The sequence below is a fragment of the Amia ocellicauda genome, chromosome 15 (genome assembly GCF_036373705.1).
Source record: "Amia ocellicauda isolate fAmiCal2 chromosome 15, fAmiCal2.hap1, whole genome shotgun sequence".
NCBI classification, from domain to species: domain Eukaryota; kingdom Metazoa; phylum Chordata; class Actinopteri; order Amiiformes; family Amiidae; genus Amia; species Amia ocellicauda.
The window spans coordinates 3,475,507-3,500,665 of record NC_089864.1 but is presented as its reverse complement, the minus strand read 5'-3'; the positions used below and the strand labels follow the sequence as shown (position 1 = coordinate 3,500,665).

Here is a 25,159-nt window from a genome sequence, read left to right as displayed (position 1 = left end):
GTCTTCTGTGGACAGCCCACATGCATGGCATCAAGAAGCGACATGGTCGTATGTATGGTTGTCATGCACCTTTAATCGACAGAATGAAAAGCATGCAATCAGGTGTGCTGTATTTTAAGGTCCAACAGTGGGGATGTGGGAAAGACCTTCTCTTGAGAGGGCTGTAGATATGGTGATCGTCCCACATCTCGGACTTTGAATAATAACTGTGGCTCTGTGGCCGATGAGGCTCCTCCCACCTCACCACACTCTGGACAAATGTAATCGCTTCATCCACTTATAAGAAGACACAGGGCAACACATTTGTCTCAAGCTTATTCTATGAGAGAAACACAAAATAAACTTGGGTAGCCAACTGTCTGCCATGAATTATACTATTCATAAAGCAACCCGATCTCCTTCACTTTGTCACTGTTCCTTTCCTATGTAGTGGTTTTCATCCTTAGTTGGTGTTGATTCAAGGACCGGTCAATAGATGCCAGACTGACACTATGTACATTCTGAAATATGTCATGGTCTTGCATATTTGTGGTCTGGATCTCCTTCAGACACAGAGTTGTTTGAAACTTATGTAAGTCACCCTGGATAAGGGCGTCTGCCAAGAAAAATAAATAAATAATAATAATAATAACTACTGTATCTGCAATGGCAGCCTCCTGTTCAGTGTTGAGGACTCTTTCTTGGCCACCAGAGCAGGGTTGTCGTTCTGTTCTATAAATGGATATAATAAAATGATCAAGGAAGACAAAGGAAAAACTCCTAACGTGTATATCGTACAGTACTGTAATACAGTGTAGTAATCTATGGTCACTGAATATTCCCAGCATTGATGTCACAGTTGACCTGCTTAGATTGCCCAGCCCCTCACATTGAAAGGCCATGGTTTATCACATGGTCAATGATAGTGGCACAAATGTCATTGGAAACATCTGTGCTGTGTCTTCCCCTTTGAGCTGCTGTAACACCAGGTAGACGCACCCCTCTTCCTTTATGGGCTCCAGGCTGTGGTCTCCCTCTTCCTTTCCTTTGTCTTCTGACTTGCTACCTTTATCACCAAGACCAGCTCACTGGTTACCACTTTCATACGCGATTATGGACTGACTGTTAAGCAATTGAGCAATAAGGATCTGCACATGTGCAGTAGAGATTCACAGCTGTGAGAGTAAGTGCTATCTGCTGTGAACAAATAATCTCATTTTGTTTGACAAGGCTTATCAAACTGATTACACAATTGAATTTTGTGTCATGTGCACAGAGATGTGGTTACGGTTTTGAATAAAAGTGCTCTGCGTTTGCATTTTGTGAGAGAGCAAACCATACATTTTGGTTTTACAAAAAGTTGTACCATTGTATTTGGTTAGGTTATAGTGTTGGTCATGTGGACCACAGTTTCATTCACATTAACCTAGCAATCGAAAACCTAAGAAGTAGAATATTAATAAACAAAATAATAATAATAATAATAATAATAATAATAATAATAATAATAATAATAATAACAATAATAATAATAATAATAATAATAATATAGTGATTATATTGGTCTGGTTTAAACCCTGTACAGCAGCTTTTGATATAGTTGTCTGGCGAATTAACAAATATGAATGCTTTAACATTTCAGTAGCAGATACACACATAGCTTTGACATCGGCAGTGTAACATGGCATTTGCTTATATTATTTATTTATTTACTTATTATTAGTGGTTTGTGGTTAACGGATTAAAAAACAACCAAAACAAAACAAAAGAAAACGATGCAGTTTAACTATGGCATCAGCCTTGCTTCACAGATGAAGTGACGAGTGTAACAGTAGTTTAAAGACTTGTAGCCAATCAGGAAAGACAGTGAGTACAGTTGACTGCTCCCAGCCTCTCTCCCCCCATTGTGGTATTGTTTTAACTCCCATTTCTCCTTTTTCACAACTCTCTCGCTCTCTAAATACAGTGTTGATAAAATACAGTACCCGGTCAGTTACTCCTAGTCATCTCTCTCTCCTAACCCCTAATAAAAAAGAGAAACATTCATAATTTCAACATTTCGCTTCCTCCAGTGCAGTACAGTGAGAGACGAGGAAGGAGAGAGAGAGGGGGAGAGGGAGAGAGACAGGGCAGGTAGAAAGGGAGAACAGGTGAGCAAACGGATGAGAGATCAGTGAGTGAAAGCGAGAGAGATGCAGGTATACACAGCAGAGGGGAAGAGAGTGTATCTAATCTAGACTATGAGGGCAGAGGAGGAGGAGAGAGAGGAGGGTGGAGTGGAGGGGTTGTGGGGGCCAGTTAGGGGTCTCCATTGTGCTGTGAGTGTGGGGTCGGGGAGGGGCCCCCCAGGAGGGAGAGGTAGAGGTCCGAGCGCAGGAAGCGGGGGTAGGAGTCCCTCTCCATCAGCCCGTACACACGGCACTGTGCCTGGGTGAAACAGGAGTGCGAGGGAGCCTGGGAGAGACGCCCTGTCAGCTCCCGAGTCTTAGAGTCCAGATTTACCTGGAGAGAGAGAGAGAGAGAGAGAGAGGAGAGAGTCTCTGATAACACTGACTGAAACGTGGAAACACAGAGTTCACACAGTGTGTGTGTACAATGTGGGTAAAGTGCAAGTACAGTAAGCGTGCGGTGATAGTACAGTGCGAGTACAGGGTGTGCACAGCATGAGTATAGTGTGAGTACAGTGCAAGTCACCTCTCTGGGGGCGCCGGGCTCGATGTATTGCTCGCAGATCTTCCTGGCTTTGCGCTGGAGGCTGTAGTTGCTCTTGGACTTGCTGTACTCCTCGCAGGCCAGCCAGAACTCCAGGTTCTCCTCACTGAACTCGGAGCGCAGGAAGGCCCGGAACGCAGCCAGACCGTCTGACACCGGGAGGGGTTAAAAAGAGACACCGACTTATTGACCGGGGGACCGACACACTGACAGAGGGGCCGACACACTGACCGGGGGACTGTGTGTTTCAGTGTGAGTGTGAGCGCATCAGAGTGTGTTGTGAATGTGTCTGTTTGAAAGCGTCAGAATGTGAGAGAGCTTGTACCTTGTATAAATAGGCCTGTGTGAGCGAGTGTGAGAAAGAGACGGCGTTTGAAAAGTGTGTGAGCTTATGTGTGTGTATGAGAGAGAGAGAGAGAGAGAGAGAGAGAGAGTTTGTGTGCATGGCTCTCATTAGTCCAGACAGCTGTCTTAGTCTCCTCCCAGTGACATTTAAAGTATTATTGATTCTCTAGGGGGCAGGAATGTAAACAAACTGGAAAGAGGGCAAGAAAAAAAAGAAAAGAAATGAGATCTGAAATCTAGTGAGCGGATCAGGGCCGAACAGAACCCCTCCCGGATTTCTCCTTCCCCCCCTCCCTCTCAGAGCAGCGTTATTACACTGTAAACTTGGGAGTGAGTCAGTATGTGCATTAACCACCTCTCCCCTCTCCCTCGCTCTTTCTACCCCTCCCTGCATTTCCCTATGCCCCATGCCGCCCCTCCTCCTCCTTTTTCCTCTATTTGGCTTCTCAACACCCACGCAACTTCTCTCTCTCTGAAAACATGTGTCGCAATAACTTAGCCAAAACAACGGCAAGAGAGAGGGTGAGCTGGTGTGTGTGTGTGAGAGAGAGAGAGGAGAGATGCATTCAGTGCAATGCCAGGGTGCTTGTGAACATTATACTACCAAGATTGTTAGGAGTTCAAAGTGCATTTAGTACAATATAGTGTAGAATAATATGGTATAGTACAGCACAGTTTCCAGTATAGTAATTTGTACCACAGTGCAGGATAGCATGGTACAGTTCCCAGGACAATACTCGCCCTCCCTCCCTCTCTCAGACAGCAGTTTTGACTCACAGCGATGGGACAGCAGATTGTCCATTGACTTCCCCCATTTCCTCACTTCCTCCGGGCTGGGCCTGTAACACAGAGGGATTGAGAGACATACATACAGGGACACACGTACAGGGACACGCATGCAGAGACGTATACACACAGACACAGTGGCTCCAGTCTGGGCCCTATAGTCCACACAGCGCCGCTCCAGTCTGGGCCCTATAGTCCACACAGCGCTGCTCCAGTCTGGGCCCTATAGTCCACACAGCGCTGCTCCAGTCTGGGCCCTATAGTCCACACAGTGCTGCTCCAGTCTGGGTCCTATAGTCCACACAGCGCTGCTCCAGTCTGGGCCCTATAGTCCACACAGCGCTGCTCCAGTCTGGGCCCTATAGTCCACACAGCGCTGCTCCAGTCTGGGCCCTATAGTCCACACAGTGCTGCTCCAGTCTGGGTCCTATAGTCCACACAGCGCTGCTCCAGTCTGGGCCCTATAGTCCACACAGCGCTGCTCCAGTCTGGGCCCTATCCTATAGTCCACACAGCGCTGCTCCAGTCTGGGCCCTATAGTCCACACAGCGCTGCTCCAGTCTGGGCCCTATAGTCCACACAGCGCTGCTCCAGTCTGGGTCCTATAGTCCACACAGCGCTGCTCCAGTCTGGGCCCTATCCTATAGTCCACACAGCGCTGCTCCAGTCTGGGCCCTATAGTCCACACAGTGCTGCTCCAGTCTGGGTCCTATAGTCCACACAGCGCTGCTCCAGTCTGGGCCCTATAGTCCACACAGCGCTGCTCCAGTCTGGGCCCTATCCTATAGTCCACACAGCGCTGCTCCAGTCTGGGCCCTATAGTCCACACAGCGCTGCTCCAGTCTGGGCCCTATAGTCCACACAGCGCTGCTCCAGTCTGGGTCCTATAGTCCACACAGCGCTGCTCCAGTCTGGGCCCTATCCTATAGTCCACGCAGCTCTGCCTCGTGACAGTGCGCTCAATCCTAGCCATCCGCCTCGTTCTGTTCGGCACAAAGCCCCTACCTCGTGTTGCCGTGGTGATGCGTGATTGCCGTGCCGACCTCACTCCAGCGCTTGAGGAAGGGCAGCCGAGCTTTCTTCTCCCGCCCGCTGTGTGGGGACAAAACATCTTTTAGAGACACAGCGAATTAAAGGGACGGTACCTTTTCAGTAGTCGGAGTTGGAGTTGGAGAATATAGTGCCCCACACTGATTGCTGCGTCTCAACAATGGTCTGAGGGACAATGTCACAGTTGGCCATTGTGTCTGAGCATGTTATATTGATGGCCAAACCCCCCCCAACCCCAGGGTCAGGGGACTGGGTGTAGCTGTGTAGGCTCGGAGGCGGGGGCCTGAGAAGATGGCTTAAATCCCAGCAGCAGCTCTGACCACTGAAACATTGCATTGGAAAAACAAAAACAAATCTCTGCTGTCCGTCTCTATGGCTTCCCTCCCACAGTGGGTCTTAGTCAGAAAACTTTGTTGTTGTGTTGAGTTATCACCTGCTCACCTTTATAAAAATAGAACCCATTTGTTCTAAATTAGGAGAGAATTGCATTATCATTTTATCATATTCTAATGTAAATGTTTTGCTTTTTGTCTTTTAATGAAAAGGACTTGGGAAGCTGAATGTGAAAACGTTTTAGTTTGTCTTTACGGCTTGTGGAGAAGGGGTGTGGAGGGCAGTGTTTCAGTAAAAAGGGATGTGTTGGGGGTGGAGGTAGGGGTCTCTCTCTCACCGAGACTCTCTCTCCGCCTGGTCCGTACAGTCCAGATCAGACTCCACACTGGAGTGAGGGCTCTGGGGAAGACAGACAGAGAGAGAGAGTGAAGGGATAGAAGTGGAGGGGAGAGCAGCAGAGAGGAGGATAAAGGAAGATATTTAATACAATCACTCAGACTGAACGCTGAAGCATACAAGCATAGATTAGTGTAACAGTCAGTCAGTGTAACAGTATGTCAGTCAATGTGTCAGTCTTTCAGTCAGTAAAGTCTGTCCTCCTGTCCATCTCTCAGTCTGATCTCCTGTCCGTCTCCCTGTGCATCTCACCTGCCCAAACAGGCTCCTGAGGTGCAGTTTGGCTGTGGCCAGGCGATCTTTGGCCTGGTGTCGCTGCAGGGAGTGCAGAGAGAGAGAGGAGGAAGAGGGGGAAGTGGGGGAGGAGGGGACGAGCCACTGGTTCTCACCACAGCCCCCCTGCCCCCTGTCCTCCGCCCCTCTCCTGCCCCCTTCCCTCAGCCCGGCCGGGGACAACTGGCTGTCGCTGTAGGCCCGGGAGCTCTCCGAGAGGGGCCCCACCCCCAGAAAGTTTGCATCTCGGCCCACCTGCTCCGGCCCCGGCACCCCTGCTTGCACCAGAGTCTCTGCGCTCAGGCTCAGCTCCTTCTGCACGCGCACCTCGGGCACCACACACAGGAGTACGGGCACCTCCTTCTTGGGGCACGACACCGCCCCCTCCACCCTAAACACTGGCCCGCCGTCCACCTGATTGACAGTCCCCGGCTCCTCCTCCTCCTGCTGCTGCAGGTATTGTGGCTCCTCCTCCTCAGAGGGCTGGTCCCGCCTCCGCAGAGCAATGCGGTGCCAGGGCAGGAAGTCACAGTCCAGGAGGGAGCCTTCAGAACTCGAACGCCGCATGGCTCTGAGAGAGGGAGAGGGAGAGAGAGAGAGAGAGAGAGAGAGAGAGAGAGAGAGAGAGAGAGGGAGGTAATTAATAATTATGGTATTCAGTGTTCCCATTGACCTGATCCTGAACATGTCCTGTATGTCAAAGTTTTGGCAACACCGATGTGACTGTGTCAATAGAGCCGTTTGTTATAATTTCAATGGAGTCAGAGGGACTAGTATAGAGCCTAACAAGCTGCTATAAGATACATTAACACTCCTGAGAGAGAAAGAGAGACAGGGAGTTAATACAGGCACACACTGACTGACTGGACACCACACTACATCTGCACTGAGAGAGAGAGAGAGAGAGAGAGAGGAAAGGTTATACAACACAGCCTGCGGCGCGGCTCCCCTCGTCCATATCGTCCTGCAGTAACTACACTGTGCAGCGAGCAGCCCGTGTCTCGCGTTGTTTGCTCTGCCTCGGCTATTAAAGCTATCACAACCCCATCAGCCTCCACTAAAAACACAACGGGCTATTAAACATTAACTCGGCTCTGTGAAATATTAATACACCCTGGGCTATTTCTAGACGGCTCTTTCCCTGCCTTTATTAATGACCCTTTCCCACTAGTACAGAGGCAACATAGAGTCCCTCTCGGCCACAGAGCATCCGCCCGCATGTGCAGTCTGCCTGACCAGCTGTTTTCGATAGTGTTGTAGTTCCACGCTGTATCTCAAATTCCTTGCTTTTCAAAAATGCTAAGACCAGGATCAAAGCTGGCAGACGCACAGCGGTGAGAGCGAGACTCCTGGGCTGAGGCTTCTGCAAGGATGAGATTTGGGACAGGGTGAGGAGTTTAACCTCTTATCTGCCAGTTCTTGCGTCACATCAGTGAGTCTCAGCATCAGTGTCTCTCAGCCCTGTCCCTGAGGGCCCCTGGGGGCCCCTCTCTACTGCTTGTGCTTCTTACAGCTCAGATCGCAATTCACTGACTGGTCCCTCATTCAAACCTGAAGTGAAAAGTTGTCTAATTGTTGGTCCAATTATTTCAAACAGTTGGGGGGGAAGTATAAGACACCTGAATTCTCACACATTTCGAGACCTGGAGGTGTGAGGGAGTCAGGTTAAGTGTTGCGGTTCGGGTTGGGATTAAGGATGAGGATACGGTTATAATTAGGACTAGTGCTAAGGTGATGGTGCGGATTGGGGTTTGCGTTATGATGAGGTTTTAGGATTAGTGTGAGGCAAAGTTAAAGATGCATTAAGGATTAGGGTCATGACTAGGGAAAGGGAGGAAGATGAAGACAGGGCTAGAGAAAGGGTTTTATAAGGCGACAAAATGTACAGGGGGAAACAAAAATCAAAGGTAAGTCTTACCTAGAAATACAACTTGAAAATGAAAGTCTTATTGTAATGAATGAGCCCACAAAACCTCAGCATGTCCTTCAAAAAAATTTTAAGCAGGGGATAGGAGAGAGACAGATACATGGACAGGCTCAACAAGAAAGAAACAAGAGAACCCAGGCTGACGGAGACAAACAGACAGAGAGACTGACACGCAGAAGAAACTGACAGACAGAAAGAGTGAGATACGAATCTAGAAACAGACAGGCACAGATGGATAGATATAGACATACAGACAGGGATATACATTGAAACAGACACACACATACAGAGGACGGGAAGCAGACAATTCCATTTACAGACAGACAGGCAGACACACGCAGACAGAGTGATAATCAGATAGATACATTGATACAGATAGGCAGCCAAGCCAGGCAAGTAGAGCCAGAAGGACAGTTGCACAGGAGACAGACAGCAGCTCCCCTCACCATACCTGCGTTACACCTGCTCTGAGACCTGCAGCCCCGGTCCACAGCCGTGTTTGTGCCCGAGAGGAATTATTACAGCGGAAGAGACTCTGTCAGGTGAGAGTCCCCAATCTCCCCACAGACAAACCTGTCTGCACTATGAAAACCATTTCCAATCCATTAGTCGACCGTAATCACTAATAGGGGGAGGGAGGGCTTTTTATAGACCTGAATGACAAGGTGGGGGGTAAAATAAGCACCTTTACTGATGAAATGAGAGCTGGGGATAGAGCGGGAAGCATCTTGTTTTGATTTTACACTAAAGGTCTGCTGAGCTGTGTAAAAAAAACATCCTGAGGTCAACTGTTCAGTTTGGTGATGAGTGTTCAGCTGTGATGTGCTTTGGTTGCTGGAACTGAGCATCTTAAAGACCTCAGGGGTCCCATTCCACCTCTGGCTCATGAGAGGAGACGGGGTGATGTCACTGTTGGGAAGAAGTACACCCTCATTTTGACAACTCTCTCTCTCTCTCACACACACACAGTTCGACTCTCTCTTTTTCTCTGTCTCCCTCTCCATCCATTCCTCTATGTCCCCACCCCCCACCAGGTTAAAACACATACTGAGACGGAGGGTACCTGCCGAGAGTGATGTCACACAAACTCCTCTCACAGACTTTGTGCTAGTGAGAATAAAGTGAGCAGTTAAGTGCAGTATTGACCAGTAAACTTGAGTGTATAAAATACCACTAAGCATCTCTCACTCCTGTGGACAGCAGGTCTGTAGCGCCCTGTGCAGAAGCCCAGGCCAGCTCTCCAGCGCACACAGCCTAACATCTTTTGAATTACCCAGCAGAGAGAAAATGTGATGTGTAAATAAATAAGAAACGCACCAGGGCACCAAAGAATGGAGATGCCTTTCTAAAAAAGCCATTAGAGGATATTATCCCCTCCAACAATAAAGACTGAGATTGCGGTTTAACCCAATTACCAGCTATGGCTTTAAGGTCTGTTTGGGAACACTGCACTTGACAAGAACAACAAATCAAAGGCAATCAAATCTCCCATAAGAGGACTGAGGCTGTAGCTAACATGTCTGACTGTCTGACTGGCTGGCTGAAGGGTTAACATTGTACCGGGAGAATAAATTGCTTACTTAAAAGCAAGTTCATTGGTAAGGGAGGGCAGGAGGGCTGTAATTAATTATGAAAGGGCTTGGGCTTTTAATTGGAAAGCCTGAGGGGGGTTTTTGAAGTGGGGGGGATGAGGAGGGCAGGTCAGATGTCAGTGCGAAAAGCAGCAGGAATAGTTTTCTGAATATCCTGTGAGATCTATAGGGAGTTTCAATTCCTGAAGGGGTCACTGCCGTCTCCTCTCTCACGGGGTCTACTGTCCCGACATGAGGCTTTATGACGGAGGGATGTGGTTAGTGTGTGTGTGAGTGAGTGTGTGGGTGAGAGAGTGAGTGAGTGAGTGAGTGAGTGAGTGTGTGTGAGAGAGTGTGTGAGAGAATGAGAGAGTGGCCATCTGTGAGAGGAGATAGAGTAAGTACAATTTAATTAATTGAACCGTGTCTTTAAAAGTGACATTTACTAAAATACAACACAAAGCTCAGCAATTTGGCCAGTGACTGATTAAGAGTCTGTAGTTAATTACAAATGGGCCACAAAGCAACAGCTCATGCACTCTGACTTTTTGGAACAGGAGAACACAGAGAGGGGGGAAAACAAATCACAAAGACAGACCCCTACAGTTTTACTGTCCATTAAAATCACCCAGATGTAACAAAGTAACAAAAGTGGTCAAGCATTGCGTGCTGACTGAGAGAGAGCCCGCCTGGAGCAGTCATGTCTGTGTAAACTCGCCCACCAGTTTCCGCCCCAAGCATTAGACAGTGCTTGTTATGATGGTTTTGGTGGTGAGGGAGCTCAGATAATGGCAGTACAAAGTACTCCACCACCCCCCCTTTGAATAAAGGCAATCATTTGGGTTAATGAATATCTTTCTTTGAGCTCTACTTAATTATCAATTATGCCGTTTCAGAGTCCATGAAAAGTTCTGTAAAGATCCCAGCTGACTGAACAGACAGCATGACAGGCCAATGTCTACATCCCTCACACTGTTAATATGTATATACATATATGTAGATATACAGATATACAGAACATCTGGGACAATATACAAGCACTGTACTGAAGTGGCACAGGGTGTACAGACTGGTTGAAAGGCACACAGGTGACAGCAGGCTGCCTTAGTTCAGTCATTTGATTTTTGCAAAGCAGCCCCCCACCCCATCACCACTCCCCTCCCCCCAGCTATTGTTGCAGTGCAGAACAGGCCGCCCTGCCTCTTCTCTCCGGTTGAGTCACCCCCCAAACAGCCTGCGCAGGAATGCGACTAATGCTGCTACAGCGCTGCCACTGCCAGGACGGGCCTGTCGTGCCCGGGCACTGCGCCCCACACACAGCTGAAATGCAGCTGCACACACTCCCTACACCTGAGCTGGAACTGAGAGGGAGAGAGGAAGTGAGAGGGAGAGGGAGAGTGAGGGAGAGAGGCAAGAGGCAGAGCAAGAGAGAGGAAGGCAGAGGGAGAGGCCAGGGACCGAGAAAGGAAAAGGAGAAAGAGGGAAAGAGAGGGAGGGAAGGAGAAAGAGAAAGCAGAGGGAGAGAAAGAGAGTTATGGGGTGGGTGGGTGTGTGTGTGTGTGTGTGTGTGTGTGTGTGGTGCTGCCCGATACAGATGTGACACAGCCTCCTCTCACTGATGACTGGAAGCCACTGACTGAAAGTCCCATTCAGACATGAGACATTCTATAACTTTACATCATTAAAAGTTGAGCTCCAGCAATCAGACCACAAACCACCTGAACACAAAGAAGCAAACGGACTAGTTAACCAAATTTAAGCTCCAGAATACAGAAAAAACAAAAATGTAAACTTTATTCTAATGAGGAAATAAAAGTAGTTCAGGTCAAAACTGGATTTGTAAATTAAATACTGCTCAGTAGATTCCTGATTGGCCATATATCCATATCCATATATATATATATATATATATATATATATATATATATATCAACATAAGATAGACGGACAGATAAATGACCATGCTTCTAATCTGTCTATCTGTGTTTTTCTACTTTCCATAAAGTCTGGTAAACTAAATGTACCCATAATACCTTTCACTGAGGAACAGGATGTCACAGCTGGTTAATAAGATAAATAAGAGATGTAAAGTTCAAGACACACACGCTACATTACAGGGGTGACCGAGTGGCGTTTGGGAACAATGAAGTGTCTCTGTGGAGGGCCCAGTTCCCAGTAAGTGTCCTAGACTGCAGATCTCTTTAAAACAGTGAGAGATGGATGAGCTGATGTGACAAGGAAACAGAAAGACATTCCTTCATTTGTAAACAAGCTATCACTCCCCTGGTACACTGAGCCTGGCCTCCCACACTTTAACCCCTTATCTCCCTCGGGTCCAGAGCAGGCCAGGGAGCCTGGGCAGGAAAGGACTGCTGGTTGACACTGCCTGACATCAACAGAGCTGAGAAACACTGTATAAATACAATCTGTTTCTAACCCCTCAATCCCCTCAAGCACACATTTCTAAGCAGGAATCTAACTTATTGAACATATGCAGTTAAACCAGTCCAGTCACCTTCTTCAGTGAAAGAAAGTGAGGTGATGAGGAGAATTAGGGTGTTGGTTTTCCATAATCTTGCAGCATCTGCTCAAGACACACCTGTCCAGACTGTGATCCCAGTCCAGCACTCTTGATCTTGTGCACATTTTTACTGCATGAAATACCCTCTACCTGAAAAAGATTCTGACTTACTGACTGATACACTTACTGACATGCTGACTGACCGATATTGTGACTGACTGATGACTGACCGGGACACGGACACACTCATGTCCGGACAGACTCACTTCCTGTTTCACCGAGAGTGCCACACTTCTAACGGAGTAATCTCTGTCTGGCTCTTGTGTCGGTCTGTGATGTATTGATGGCACTGACATTATCAATCATAATCCCCACCACAGCAGCGCGCCTCCATCAAACTTTAATATTCATCAGCAGAGATAATCCTCAGAACATCTGGGCAGCTTATTCCCCACCGTAAAACCCAACACAATCCCACACATTACTTGACATTACATTACCTGACTAAAGTAGGACAGATTGTTGGGGGGAACAAATCACAGGCAAGTGACTGCTGCACACATTACAGATGGATAAGTGGGGAGGAAGAGTGTGACCCTGGGAGATGCAGACAGAGATAAGGAGAGAGACAGAGGCAGAGAGAGAGAGATTGGGAGATACAGAGAGGTTGATTTCACCTCTTCAGAAAGTCAGTACGGAATAATATCTAAATATGTAAAGACAGCAAGAAACACCATCAGACTGCACTCTACATGATTGACAGCTATATATACACACACACACAGCTGTAGTATTGTTGTTGATAAAAGGTGGTTGTAATATAGACTTAAATTATAAAACAAAAACTTTGACGAAGAGAGGGACTCTACGAACATGCATCTCCTATCTTAGTGGCATGGGCCTTGCACATTTACCAAGGCCAAGTTATTCAATATATTTTGCTGGATTCGTCTCATCCATATAAAAGAATAAAATAACTAGACAAACAAATTGGTTTCTGATATAAGGACAGTAGTGAAAGTACATTAATCTGTCCTTTCATTCTCACCCCCACCCCCCCACCCCACGTGACACTGTTGTCTTAAAATAACCACAAGATTGAATTTTATTATCTCATAAACTGGCATACCATGACTTGAAAGGAAAACTTCTGTTGTAAACAAATTATACTTCCTGGAAGATATCATGAGTAAAGTCTTGGTAGTCGTAGCTAGTAGCAGGGCATAAACATAACTGTTTGGTGAAGTGGACACTTTGGCCAGTGGATGGACACATGCATCGGCCACTCAGACTTTACCAGTATAAGTTTTAAGCAGACACTGAAGACACCTGCGTCGCAGCAATGGTTTCACATGTTCAGTTACGGAAGGAACGGTTTAACACACTCAGAGTTTATTGGGACAATGGCAGTAATGTAACTGCACAAATCACATCAGAGATATGTGTTCACATCTCACACAACCAAAGTGCACCACATTTACGGCATTAATAGTCTCATTGGACACCATGCACAGGGCTGTTTTTCTGTTTCTTTATCAGTCTGAGGGTGAAAACACGCAGACTTGTTCTACTGTTGTTCTTGTCATTAATAATAAAAGCATTATTACTAATAACATATAAACGCAATGATGATGAGTATTAATGGATAAACGAGACGCCCTTTCGTCCCACCTGTTATCTATGAAACCCTCAGTCAAGAGAACGGGTTTGATGGAATCTAATAATACTTAAAATTGTGTGTAGAAACCTTGAATGAAACCCTTTCCCTCTGCTGTTTGGTTTCACTTTCACTCTGTTCATCCAACGTTACAACAACCAGGTACATTTCACTCAGGAATTATGTGCAGGAATGATGGTGGTACCAACACGGTGCATTTAGCCTGTATAGAGTATACTAAGATACAAAAGGAATAGGTAAACTCTGGCCCATTTCTGTCCACTTCCATTTCAACACCTCATTCAAAATTTAATTATTCTTATTCTTAGGATACAAGAGCAAAACAAAAGAGCAATAATACAGTACACATTTCAAACCAAGCACAATACAATTACTGTTTCAAGATTACAGAAGTGCAGAAGTTAAAATATACAGTTCATATAAAATACAAGTCCTAAATCCTAGTTCTAAGAGCTAACAAGTGCAGACAAGATGCGCTGACGTCATAGTTAAGAGCTGAGGGCATAGGGGAAATCACAATAAACAGCACGACTAGCACTGTAAGAGTAAGCAGTAGACAAGCCTTGTCCATTATAGGCCACTCTGCACAGTGTTGCTCTGAGTTGGCGTGGTCCTGCTATATAAATTGCTATGTAATTATTGTAACTCGATCCCTGTGCCTGTTTTCTGTATAATGACAACACCGTTTCTACTGACTATAAACTACAACAATACCAAACAGAATCATCTCAAATGACAAAAAGATCCAATAAGCAGGTATACTATATAGGGGCCAAAGAAGACACTTGCCACCGGTTTTGCTTACCTCCACTCCATCTCCTCCAGTAGAGTGCCACCCACTCGCAACTGATGCAACTGGTGAAAGTATATTCACGCAACAAAAGATACCACACACACACACACACACACACAGCAGTATTGCGGTGATAAAATAATAAGCCGATATACTCTGTGTTAGATGAGGCTGCAACACTTCTGTCCCCTACAAGGATTAGTAGATTATCATTATTATATTATTTCTAAGCAGACATCCAAGGTGAATTACAATTGTTACGGTATATCCCATTGTTTTTACATACAATTACATATCTGTAGAGCTGGGTTTTTACTCAAGGGTACAACAGCAGTGTCCCCCACCTGGGACTAAACCTATGACCTTTGGCTCAAGAGTCCAGAGCCCTACCTACTCCACACTGCTGCCCAAAGACTGCTCCACCATCACGTTGTAACTATTACTAACCTACTTACTGTAGTATTCCCACTTATTAATTAATTTAATTAAATATAGTTATACAGTACTAATTAACACAACTACCTCTACAGTATCACACACTGTCAATAATGCATATTACCACTCTTAACTCAAATACTATTGCATCTTAGAATATCCTATACCAGCGGTTTCCAAAACATTCCCAGAGTACCTCCTGCCCTGCAGTTTTTCATTCCACCTGAGCTGTTCATTGCTTAATTGATTCCTTAACTGAACTAACACTGCAATACACAATTCAATTAAGTAATTAAGTACACCACTGGAACACATTGCAGCAGGGCTTGGTTTACACCAGGTCTGGTTTGGGAATCCCTCCCCTACCCAATATTACTGATGCTAACCTGCGCAGCACTATAAAAATAATACATATTTAATATTTTATACGACAAGTACCGTCATGTGCAGACAAAGTACAACCGGAGATTCAATTCTAGTTATTATCATTAATAATAGACAAATGAGATTCCCTCTCTACTATCTAGCAAATTCTCAGCTAGGAGTAAAGTATAGTACATTACAGTGCAGTAAAACATAATACATTCTACAGTATATTACAGTACAATGCAATGTGCGTATTACAGTACAGTGTGTCACAGTAGAATACAGTAGAATAGTGTTTTACAGTACAGTGTATTACAGTGCAATACAGTGCTTTACAGTACAGTGAATTAAGGGCAAATCCGATATGGCTTCTCTAAGGATACAGACTTAGCAGTAAAAAAATATGTTTTGATTTGGTCAGTACAGTTGTACATCTTCATTTACATATAGGTAAATGTACAACAAGCATTTCCCTGAAACCTGCAAGAACCAGGCATATCAGGCATTCCCGAGGCACATCTTTAGTCACGTATGACATTGTTTGATTGTTTATGACACAGTTTGATATTTTCTGCTCCAATGTGACATTGGACTAGACCAAATCAAAACTTCATCCTATTTGTTCATGTATGAAACTTTTTAATCTTCCTAATTAACACTTGTTTGCCTTTTCTTTATGGACCTTATATTTATGTTAAAGGGGATAGGATCTAAAAATGGCGGGGCTATTTCCACTGTATGAAGGAGAAGAAGAAGAAGAAGAAGAAGAAGAAGAAGAAGAAGAAGAAGAAGAAGAAGAAGAAGAAGAGTTGTGGTCGGTCAAAGCAGGGTGACTGACATGCTGGAACGTCCCTCACTACGGGTTTTGATCGTATCTCTTAGATGACATTCCTGTTTCTCACAGATCACAACTGGGATTCCAGAGAGAAGAAGAAAAATGTTATAGAACGAGTAGGATGAGGGATCTGTCTGTGTGGAGTGGCTAAGGGTTTGCAAGCCGGGTTCACATCACTTGTGTGTCATGTGTCCAGTCCACCTGTTGACCCTTACAACAAAAACCAGGTGTGACTAACTTACTACATATTAGAGACTTTAAAGTACAGTGAAGGACACCATCTGCTCCCACAGGCCATGATTATTGACAGTCTTCTACTACTCTACTTCAAATAATGGCTGGGCAGTTCCAGACTATAGTGCTAATCTGGACCAGGATAAAACAGCCCTATTTGTACTCCAGTAGTGCATCTATTGCAAACACACTCATGCCTAAAGTGTACTTAACGATTTCGTTTGACAAAATGGACTATCATGTATGAGGTTACAAGTATAAACTATGTATCCAAGTTGTGTTCTGAAGTGTTTGCAGACCGGTGTGCGAGAGAGAGAGAGAGAGAGGGACGGAGGGAGTTGGGGAAGTGGGAACAAGATCTACAGACGGATATTTCCCACGACACGCAAGTGAAGGTGCAGCCGGGCGGGTTGCGTCTCTTTACCTTTATTGACGCGTCTCGCCGGCTGTCATGTCTCGGGGGTGGGATGTGGCCCGGGTGTCCTGAAGTGCGTCTGTCCGAGATGGCAGTGTTTACAAGTTCATGCCGGGGTTTAAAAAAACAAAATAACTAGACAACACTGAGAGAAATCCCCCCAGCGGCAGTCAATGCAGCGATTCAAGCCTGAGTCTCTCTTTCTCACTCATTTAAACAATCTCTCTTTCGCGTAGTGTTTAGAAAAAGTCAAACTCTCTCTCTCTCTCCCTCCCCTCAGCTGTAAGTGAAGTAGATAGATTGCAAAACGAAAAGAACACCTCCCTTCTTTTCTCCACCCACACTCACACTCTGAGCACGTCTTTCTTGCCCTCCCTTCCTCTCTCTCTCTCTCTCTCTCTCTCTCTCTCACACTTATGAGAGTCTGCGTCTCCGTGTGTGAGTGTCAAACTATTTAACCCAGCTTGTTTCCTAAAACCGTTTTGTGTCCAATCTCGTTAACTTCTCAAAGAGGGGACGCAGTTTTTAAAAGACCACCGGGTCGTGGGGACAAACCGTGAGATGTGCACTGGTGTCCAAGAGCAAGGTTATTAGCAGATATGCAACATAGACTATGACGGCAGTGTTTATTTAAAGTTAAACAACAACAAATATACAACTATGGCTACAGTTATTTATAATAATAATAATAATAATAATAATAATAATAATGTCATCATAACAGAAATAACAAATTCAATTAACATATTATTGTTTATAATTACATTTAACTAAACACGTGTGCAGTGGTCTTTACAGTACACTATACAGTGTGTATATGGATCTTCAACTTCAATTCAGATTCAAGTAAAAAAAAAAAATTAGTCATATACACACACATCATGCGCTTTGCTCATAAGTACAACACTCATAGACTCCAGTTGTCATTAACTGCTACGGTACAGTAAAAACAAAACAAATAAAAAACTAACAAATCACCGTGGGGTATACATTTAATACCTGAGAGAGAGAGAGAGAGAGAGAGAGAGAGAGAGAGAGAGAGAGAGAGAGAGAGAGAGAGAGAGAGAGAGAGAGAGAGAGAGAGAGCGAGAGAGAGCACTAACTTTATCCCTGATGCTTTTGAAACACAGAGTTCAGCGTTCAAGTCCCAACATGTAGCTTCTGCGTTCAAGTAGATGATAAGATAGGAGCAAAATCAGTAATCCTTCCTGTTTCTCTTTAAGTAAGATGGGGCTAAGATATCCATGAAGACTATGCATCTATAAAGACAGTCTTTGAGATCCTAGTTCAGAATTTCAGTTGTGCACGAACCTGCAGAGTTTATGTTGGAAAAACTAACAACTAAGACTAAATGATGTTGATGATGGCATAATGATTATTATGATAATTCATAACAACAACAGTAATAATAATATAAACATCCAGAACGGAAGGGGTTAAACAGATTCACAATTCAGTTCGTGATTCTGCCACTCGATGGTGCTATTTGGTCATGATGGGCGAATACACTGTGGAGTCCTGTGTGGCCGGGTGGTCTCTGAGGGGGCGGCTTTCCGCTGCTGTGAAACTGACTGCGGTGTACTGCACTTCATCTATGGTCTGAGATAGAGAGATAGATAGAGAGCGGCAGAGAGGCAGAGAGAAGAGATGATTATATGCACTGTGTCTGGATGACACTACCAGTCCACTGAGCACATCAGGTAGTTTTATTCAAATACAGTTATCTTACACAGGCCCCGACCAAATCTAAACTTTGACTAGGCCTACTAGTACACTAGAGACAGTGACCAGGCCACAGAGCACCGAGTCCTGCCACCAAACGGTAAATAACTATGCATTACAATGCACTGGTATATACAGTATTTGTATTTAAAATAAACACACACACACACACACACACACAAACACACACACACAAAATAAAATTTACAGGCTGATTTATGACCAAAAGGATTCACTCCAACTTACCTGTGAAGGGATGCTTTGATCTTGTCCTGTCAAAATGAAGATGTGTGAGAGTGAGTGATAGAAGAACAGACTGAGAGCAATACTTGCCCTGTACTAGTGAGAAATGGACCGTGATCTTAATAAGACCAGAGCTGACTGACCTGCTGGTGAATAAGTCATGACTGTAGACTCATTTAAGGTGGTCGTGTCTGGATACAGAGGTAAATCGGTTTGTTTCATGTTTCCGTCCAAATGACACAGAAATGGAGAAAACAAAACACAAAGGTCAGAGTAGCAGGAGTTGTTAAACCTATGACCTAAACCTCTGTTAATCGTTATCCCTCTCTCCCTCCCTATACTCTCTCTTTTTGTCACTCTCTTCCGGCCCTCTTTCTCTCACCCTCCCTCCATCTTCTATTCTGTTCACTCTCTCTCCATATACACTATCTCTCTATCTTTCTCTCCTTTCTTTCTCTTTTTCGCTATTATGGTTCCTGCCTATTTACAGTTTCTTCAGTGTGTAGTAGCTCCATGTAAAAGCCCCACTATTATCGGTCACATATAACTGTCACTATGTATTGAATCAGCTAATACAAGATAATAATATCAGTGCTGTGGTGAGTTGCTCTTACACCATACTTCCTGTGTTAAAGCAATCATCTCTCCCCAATAAAAACGAACAGTAGAAAGCAAACAAAGACATGAAGAATTCTCAACACTTTGAAAGTGTACCCTTTTATACTGCGGATGTTAATTACAATGTGAACCAAAACACTGTAAAAGTGTTATTTGTCCGTTCCTCATTAAAATAAGTCATGTCACTCCTTCTATAGTCGTGGCGTGTAAGCACAGCCACTGATGGGGGTGGGGGTAAATTTCATGGCAGTGACATACTACTAGACACAATCCCTTACCTCTTACAACCAGGAGTACACAAACATACGCTTCTATTTCTTAAGAGAACAGTCTCCGCACACAAAGTATGAGCAGCGTCATCACACTGGGTACGACATCAGACCTCACCTGATACACTGCTCTTCGTCCTCTTCTGCCTGCACAGTGGGGGGTAAAAAGGATTTCATAATTAATTGCTTAATTACTTTAAAAAAGCCATATATCTTCCTAGCTAAGATTTGAGGTATGTAGGTTTAGTCTGAATGGAAAACACAATGTCTTGAGACTGATGGTTACATATTGGCTGAGAGATGCAGCTATACTCCCATGAGTTCATACAGAACATACATACACACATAAATCCACACATAAATACATACAAACACACACATATAGGGACAGTACACATGTAGGTCCTACAGACAGACAGACAGATATCTAGAATTAGTCCTGGGTCTGTCAGTATGTCTATACTGACTGGTGTCTGCTTTTCCTGCCTCATAATCCTTTCACTGTAATTCTCAGTGCCAGTCTGTATTCAGACGTCATCTCAATAAAGGGGATTGTAACACCTATAGGGAGACGCGGTGTGGGGTGTGGGGTCAGAGATGTCGCAACGGGGTAGGCAAACCAGGCAATTGCCTAGGGCCCCGAGCTAGAAGGAGGCCCCCCACAGAGTAAAATGGGGAATTCTAAATGGGTAACTAAACTCTCCCCCCCCCACCCCTGCTCTCACCGGAGAAAAGGGAGAAAACACCGTCAGCACCTCCACCCCCGCTTTCACTGGAGAAAAGACCGTCAGCACCCCCCACCACACACCCCGGAAAAATTCTGCCTGGGACCTCTACAGACTACAGACTCTAGAATCGCCACTGTGTAGGGTGTGTCTGTGGCAGCGCACCTGTGCTTCATGGTCTTGCAGATCCACACAGCGGCTACCAGCCCCATCACAGCAGCCACCGCAGCCAGCACAGTGCCAGGTATCATCCATTCCCTGCCCCCCCCTGTGTGGAGGGGAGAAAAACAGGGGAGAAGGGTGGAGGGGCTGTTAGACAGGTAGACGTGCATTACCATACAGCAGCGGGGGATCTATTTAGGGTGAGAGAATAGGAACATAGGCTCTCTGTACTGCCATGCAGAGTTAGGTGGATAGATACATAAATAGATAGGTTTATATGGAGAAGTCTGTTGTTGAGCTCTTTTAATCGTTATCTCAGTTTCTCTATCTCTCTCTCTCCCTATACGCTTTCTCTTTTTCTCTCTTTCTCTCACCCTCTCTCCATCTTCTATTTTATTTATTCTCTCTCCCTATACACTATCCATCTCTCTATCTCTCTTTTCTTTCTCTTTCTCTCTCTGCCTTTCCCATTGTTTTTTTTACTGATGGACATTATTACATAGTGTCCAACATCTGATTTTTTTTGTAAAATGGGTTTTAAAAACGCAGTTTGTAAGCTAAGATTGAAGCAAATTACAAGGATAAGTTGGGCAATTCATAACAATCCAGCAAAAATGTACCACCATATTTGCTACCATTTGCTAGTGACAAAATTATTTTCAAATTGACATTAACACAACAGACAACAGTGATACCTTATTGCCATTCACACGATAGACAATGTAGACAACTTCTTCACTCACCTTAGTGCAAGAAGGAATGGTATTAGTGAACAAAATAGGGTCCCGTTAATATAAAAAATAAAGAAAATGCCTGATTGGACAGAATGGGTTCACAACACCCCAACATCACTGGAATGCATCTTTAACACTGTACATTAAGAAGCCCCTTTTAACCCATTAGCTAAAGTTACTGCTGCACTGATAATGAGTTGAGATAACCAGAGCCAGCGAGGGAAACCATATCTGAACTGTCAATAAAGAGGGCACTCCACAAGGTGGGGGGCTGGAGGTGTAACCAACAACAAAGTGTTATGACCTCAAACTAATATTTATATGCAAAAAAAGTATTAATGTCTGAACAATAAGTTATGAGTGTAACATTCAATCCCTGGACCCTTATGTAACATTACATGCAGCGCAAATATATAACAATAGGTGAAATAAAAAACAGCACTTATTTGTTCAATACATGGTTGTATGGCAAATAGGTGCTAAAATGTATGGATGTATGGAAACCCTAAACTAGTGCAGCTTAGCTATTACCATTCATCAAATTGTCAATGTCATAGCAGAAATCAAATTCAGCACAGCAAGAGTATTTAAACCATCAACTCTGTCTTGTCTTGAAACTGACCTGTAGTGTGGCTGTCTGTGCGCATGTGCAGTAGTGATGTGTAGTTCACGAACGATTCTTTCTTTTCAAACGAATCACTTTGGTGACCGATGGTGCTCAGGAGTCGGGCTAAATCGTGTTGGCTAAATAATGTTAATCCTTCAAACTGTTATCTCCGGCATTTTAAATATTTATTTTTGTCATGACTGTATTTAATTTAACCCAGTCAAATATAGACTTTTCCTGGCTTTTGTGGTGTGCAGTGAACGACTCGTTCTTTCCAGATCAAGTCTATCTAACCCATCCTGATTCGGTCTGCATGGGTGTGAGTCACTGAATCAGTGAACGAAATGAACTAAATGAATCGATTCACCAAACTGAACTGAATCAAATGCATCGAGTCACTAAAAAGAATCGAACTGCCATCACTAATTCGCAGCGGAGAGCAGAGCTGCAGTGTGTTTAATTCAGAACTACTCTCTCTCGCTTGGATTCTTATACACACAAAAATGACAAAATAAATAACATACATAAAATAAACTTTGGCAAAACACACCACATTGTCCAGAATATGGACACGGGAACTGACTATGAATTAAACTATTTTTGTATTGGCTGGGGTGGTATTCAGGGGGGCAGTCAGATTTCAGCAGGGGCCAGTGCACCCCCCGGCTCCACCCCTGCTGATGCAGTCCCTTTTATGGTTCCTGCCTATTTCCAGTGTATTCAGGGTATTGTAGCTCTATGTAAAAGCCACGCTATTATCTGTCATATATAAGTGTCACTAAATGTAGCCTATTGAATCAGCTAATACAAGATAATAGTGTCAGTGCTGTGGTGAGCACTTCGGAATCCTTCAGTTTGTTTTTAACTAGTCATGGTACTGCAGCGGGTCCTATAAAATCCGTGTTCAGCAAGTTTTCAACACACTCTGATAATAACTTTAAGCAGTCTTAGGAATTTGAAAACCTATAGCGACTCTCATCATGTTAACGGCTGCTGCCCCCTGTGTGCTGGGCTGTAGTGGTGCAGTCAGCTGTAGAGCGGTCAGTGCAGTACTGTCCACCTACTGCCTGTCTCTATACACCGCCTGTGTGTCAGGAGTTTTCCACACACCTGGCTGTTCAGTGGTGGGCCTCAGTGTGGGGTCTCCAGGTGGGGGTGTGGCAGTGGATCCCAGTGATGTGTTGTCCACTGTCAGGCACAGCTCTGTCCTCTGACCCCCTGAGCCACAGGTCACTCTGCCCTCATGCCTCTCATCCACTCTCTGTATAGTCAGATGCTTCTTCCCCATCACAAATCCCCTAGAGCCTCTATTGATGGGCTGTCCATTGAGGCTCCAGTCAAAGCCAGTTGCTGGTGGCTCTGTACTGTCACAGTGGGAGCAAATGAAACTAAAAGACTCTCCCACTCTGGGGCTGACTGACTGGTTAGATGGAGTCACTTTCAAATTCTTGTAGCAGCCTGTCACAGAGACAGAACAAAACAATCATCAAGCAGTGGAATCAGTTATATATTTTCATCACCTATGTTTTGCCATGTTTGTGAACACTGGCACTAATGAAGGGTGGTCAGGTATCCCTCCTAGAGCATTACCAGCATTTCCTCAACCATAGCCCAGTCAAAGCTCCCCCACAGCCCTGCAGTACTAGTCTGTGCTGTTACTGTTCATGATCTACAGCATGAAGAAATCACAGCTGATTTTATTTATTTATTTATTTGTTGGTTTCTGTGAGATTAAATCAGAAAATCCAGCCCTATAGTTGTAAACTGATTACCTGCATTCACACTCAGATGAACAGAGTCCCAATGTCCTGCACGATCATAACAGCTGTACACTCCAGCGTCACTCATGACCGCGTCCTTCAGCTCCAGTATAAATTCAGGATCTCCAGTCACTGTCAGTCTGTTCCTAAACCTGCCTGACTCCACTCTATGGTTTCCACTTTTGTCAATGCTGTAGATCAGCTGCCAGTTCCCCTTCACTCCAGCACACTTGGGGTATTTGGGCTCCCAGTCCCAGGTGATTTCTGGTCCTTTAGCAGAGCAGGAGATGTGGACCTCCCCTCCTGTATGTGCTGTTGCTGTTCTTATTTCGCCTGAGGATCAGAAACAATAAGGATTTAATTTTTTAATATTGACCCACATTCCCTCACAGAAACGCAGGGCTGCAGCTCTGAGTCAGTGTCCTCCTGTTCACTGGAGCCAGTGTCTGACCAGCAGCACTGAACAGCAACACTGTCGCACAACCAAGCGCAGCAGCACAACAGCTACTGACACTGACTCACCAAGTCACCAACTCAATTTAGCAGTGCTTACTGACTGCAGATGACTCTTCATTCTCACATTGAATCTGCTTTCATTGAGATACTGGAACCGTTTCCATAAACCCTCAAATAGCACTTGGTGTTTTTCCAAATATGAATGTAAGAGTCCCAATAGGTTTTCCAAATATTCTTCTAAGCCTTTCAAATGGAAGAATGGTGATGTATTTAACTTTTCCTCCAGTACATTTCCTCCAGTGGCAGTCAATAATCATCAGAAACTGTCTACATGGCATTCTTTGTTAGATGACCACAGATAACCTCTCTATCCTGTAGGTGTCTTTGTTGATGTATCTGAACAGTACAGGTTCACATACTTGAAATAACACACCGATTCAAAGGGAGATCTTATTCCTGGTCTAACAGTTCATCTGGAAAGTGCACAGAAACACTTGACTTCAGACCAGTCCGCATACCCTTTCACTTTCTCATCATTAATAAAAACATTTCTGTACAAAATTTAAGGAACTGAAAGAAATCTTAATTTCACAGTTAATCTGCTTCAAACCATAAGCGCTAACCTCAGTCTGAAGTCAAGGCCTCTGGGAGTCCGAACATTGTCACAGCCCTAACACACAGAGAGATGAATAATGTGAATTCCCTGAAATCATATTAATAAATAATGTATTATTATTATTATTATTATTATTATTATTATTATTATTATTATTATTATTATTACCAGCTATGTATTTCCAGGCAGCTCCAGTCAGCACTGACCAAACCAGCAGCAGTCTCATAGTGTCCAGCTCTGTGTCTCGGAGTGACGGACGGATGGACGGAGGGATCCAGCGACACAGACAAATTAATGGAGGGAGAGTGCAGCAGGACAGGGGCTGAGCCACAATGCACAGAGTCGCACAGAGCAGAGTGCAGAAGGAAACAGTGGGAGGAGATTCAAGGTTGTAGTGTCAAGCAGAGGTTGGGCAAGTTTCCTGTTTCTCAGGGGGAAATAAATTGACACTCAGAGTGTTGTGGTTTTCAGGGGCATCTCAGTCAAGATCCTTATTACATTATTCAATTGTCTTGTCACCAGTTACCCCTCCCCCTCCTCTCTGTAGCCCTCGTTCTTTTCCTGTCTCTGACACTCACACACACACATACACACACAC

At 44.7% G+C, this 25,159-nt stretch overlaps 2 protein-coding genes across 2 annotated transcripts; both read right to left on the bottom strand.

Moving 5' to 3' along the window:
- Nucleotides 1–1,656: 1,656 nt before the first annotated feature.
- On the bottom strand, nucleotides 1,657–16,931 carry LOC136771289 (regulator of G-protein signaling 3). The gene is made up of 7 exons (XM_066723485.1): nucleotides 16,659–16,931; nucleotides 5,854–6,445; nucleotides 5,543–5,604; nucleotides 4,828–4,914; nucleotides 3,814–3,875; nucleotides 2,674–2,840; nucleotides 1,657–2,481 (listed from the first exon to the last, which is right to left on the bottom strand). Exons 2-7 carry the CDS (start codon nucleotides 6,439–6,441, stop codon nucleotides 2,278–2,280), a joined length of 1,170 nt encoding a protein of 389 aa, XP_066579582.1. The 5' UTR covers nucleotides 6,442–6,445; nucleotides 16,659–16,931; the 3' UTR covers nucleotides 1,657–2,277.
- On the bottom strand, nucleotides 16,726–24,887 carry LOC136771290 (uncharacterized). Its single transcript, XM_066723486.1, has 8 exons — nucleotides 24,730–24,887; nucleotides 23,502–23,822; nucleotides 22,840–23,187; nucleotides 20,392–20,494; nucleotides 19,620–19,648; nucleotides 18,758–18,805; nucleotides 18,618–18,643; nucleotides 16,726–18,248 (listed from the first exon to the last, which is right to left on the bottom strand). The coding sequence occupies exons 1-8, from the start codon at nucleotides 24,785–24,787 to the stop codon at nucleotides 18,132–18,134; spliced, it is 1,050 nt and encodes a 349-aa protein (XP_066579583.1). The 5' UTR covers nucleotides 24,788–24,887; the 3' UTR covers nucleotides 16,726–18,131.
- Between the last annotated feature and the right edge of the window lie 272 nt (nucleotides 24,888–25,159).